At 34.1% G+C, this 2,678-nt stretch overlaps 1 protein-coding gene across 1 annotated transcript in view; it reads left to right on the forward strand.

Annotated features, from left to right (window-relative positions):
* Positions 1-502: 502 nt before the first annotated feature.
* Positions 503-2,678, forward strand: part of LOC134541951 (uncharacterized) — a 19,361-nt gene continuing 17,185 nt past the window's right edge. The window contains exon 1 of the mRNA XM_063385708.1: positions 503-822. Coding sequence (XP_063241778.1) covers positions 583-822 — 240 coding nt within the window. The 5' untranslated portion in view covers positions 503-582. The remainder of the gene's footprint in view (positions 823-2,678) is intronic.

A 2,678-nucleotide genomic window follows, 5' to 3' on the forward strand; every position in this document is an offset into this window, starting at 1 on the left:
AAAAATCAAATTAATTAAATCATAATATCACATTAAATTAGTACTAATTGTGAAATCAATGGCGAGCAGTAGTAAATTAATTTTTGAGGAAGACTTCAACTCTAGTAGTACGGTCTGTATACACTTTCATAGTTTCATTAAATTTTTTTGTATATTTTCTGTACTAAACAATGAAAATTTATGTTCTAAATACTTTTGAAACAAAGATGGTGTCGTTCAGTCTCTACCTCTTTCTTTATCAAACAATAGGACAGAACTCAGGAAACTATGGAGGAGAACGTAATAAAGAAAGTAGAATGTAACTATAAAAATATATGTTTATAAATGGCTAATATTTTAGTATATTAGCAACCTTCAAACATATTTTTCTTTATTTCTAACTTTACTACAGTCATTTTGCCTTTACTTCTTTTTATAAATATGAAATATGTGGTAAAATTTTGTTGGTGTTAGTAGCAGTTGGTAAATTTTGTTATTTTTCCATGTTTTTATTTTGTTGTTTGTTGTTAAAGAACTGCTGAGTTCTGAGAACTGTGAGGGAGTTTGTTATGTTTTGAAAATGGGCGGTTGATTAAAGACGTCATGATAATTCTTATTCATTATGTGTATTTAATAGCACGTTGCCTTAAGGAGTATGTAATGAAATCCTATCGTAAGAAACGTGTAGATCAGAATAATTCATTGGAACAAAATGTTATTGTTTCCAGTGACGTTATTTGCGATGATTTAGGCATAAGGTTTATACCGCCAGTGTACGTGCAACGGTACCTGGCAGTGTGTAAAATTTTGGAGGAAGATCGTTGGTGTGGATCAATCAAGAAGGTTTTTTTCATGTTTATTTATTAATATCTACATTCAGTTCCTACTTAATTCTAATTACAAACAACATTTGTAGAGATTTTAAAGCCATGGTTACATTAGCGATAGCATGGAAACAGCTTATTAATAGCACAGTTGCACACAGAATTAGAAGGTATGTGTACATGGAAAGGCCAATGAAAGAAGGGTGAAAGAAAATGGGGCGGACTCTTACATCTGTATACGAAGTGTAAGGGAGAGGATGTAATAGTGCTGCTCAGAGGAAGAGAGTGACAGGAATTTGTAGGGGGGGGGGGGGGGGAGCGGAATTTGCTACAGAAGCAGTACTTATCTCTATTTATAAGTGGAGAGGTATGGGAAGGTGGTAAAGGAGAAAGGATGGTAGGAAGGAGTGGGTTTGGAATATGGATGGAAGAGGTACAGAAGAAGATCAAGATATTGAAGGGAAGGAAGGCAGCTGGGTGGAATGGAATAGGAAACAACCACCTCAATTGGGGGTAAAGACATTTTCAGATACAAAATGGTGATGTTCAAGAAATCCTTAAGAGGAGGGAAAGTTGCCAAAGCAGTAGAAGGATGTGGTAGTGGTACTTATTTACATGGGAGGTAGGGATAAGCAAATCTGGCAAATTGCAGGCCAGTCTCCCTGACTTCCTGTGTAGGGCAGGTATGTAGTGGGGGAAATTAACCTAATGACTAGTGGGAGGATGATAGAAAGCATGGTTTCAGGAGAGGGTTTTGAATAAGAGCTGGTGGAAGCGTTGAATGGGTAGATGCAGTGTTTACAGAGTGATAGTAAACATAGAATACTACTGCTTTTCCAGAAAACATATTAAAAATTGGTATTTTTTGGTTAAGGGTTGGTGTAAATTTATTGTTAATATTACCTATAATGTAAATATTACTTATAATGTAAATAGAGTGATGTTAATAAGTGTTTAATAGCATAGCCAAGACGAGAGATTGCCTTGTTCATTGTCGCTGCCCTACTGTTTTCTTGATTTAAGAGAAATAGAGAAATAAAAGAGGGAGGGGCAAGTATATGTAAAGAGAGGAAAGGAAAGATATTTAGATATAAAAATAGACAGAGAGATATATACACACACATATACATACATACTTGATTCTGTGGTTCTTCAGAGATCCTTAGGAATATAGTGTAGCCAAGACTTTTAAAAATGACAGGTAGGTACTTTGATGCCAGTAGGTTATGGCCAGGGCCATCTTTTCTACTCCAATTTGTTTTTTTCATTTCAAGTGAATATTGAAGAGTATTTAAAAATGGAAATTTTTACTGTAGAAAATACATATTAGAAACAAAATTGGAATTAAATTTGTGTGAACTGTGAAAATTTTCTTAAACACTGTTCCTAGCCAAAAACTACACAGAATTCCTTTGCAGTCCAGTAATTAAATATGGTGTAGTCATGCAATTTTGAAACTTATTGGGACATATAGACCTGTTTGAATGACCATTTTTTCGGATTAGTAGAATAATTGTCATAGTTCAACAGCCTGTAGTAAAATACAGCCCAGTAAGCATTAAGTTATAACGTAAAACAGCCTACAACACTTCAAATTCACAAAATCATGAAACATGTTGATGATTGGGTCAAGATATCAAAATAATTATTAAAATAAAAATTTTGAGGATTTTTTTTCAGTACTTTTCACCCAACACACTAAAAAAAAATTTGTACTTTTACAAGGGAAATTATTGGAAACCCTGTTGCCAAGGATATTTCTTGCAAAACTACAAGGCAGAGCCTTGCAAAATCGCACATGGTACAAAGCTCTGCCTTGTAGTTTTACAAGTAATATCCTAGGCAACAGGGGTTCCAAGGATTTGTAAAATATAC

Source organism: Bacillus rossius (genome assembly GCF_032445375.1).
Source record: "Bacillus rossius redtenbacheri isolate Brsri chromosome 4 unlocalized genomic scaffold, Brsri_v3 Brsri_v3_scf4_2, whole genome shotgun sequence".
Classification (NCBI taxonomy): Eukaryota; Metazoa; Arthropoda; class Insecta; order Phasmatodea; family Bacillidae; genus Bacillus; species Bacillus rossius.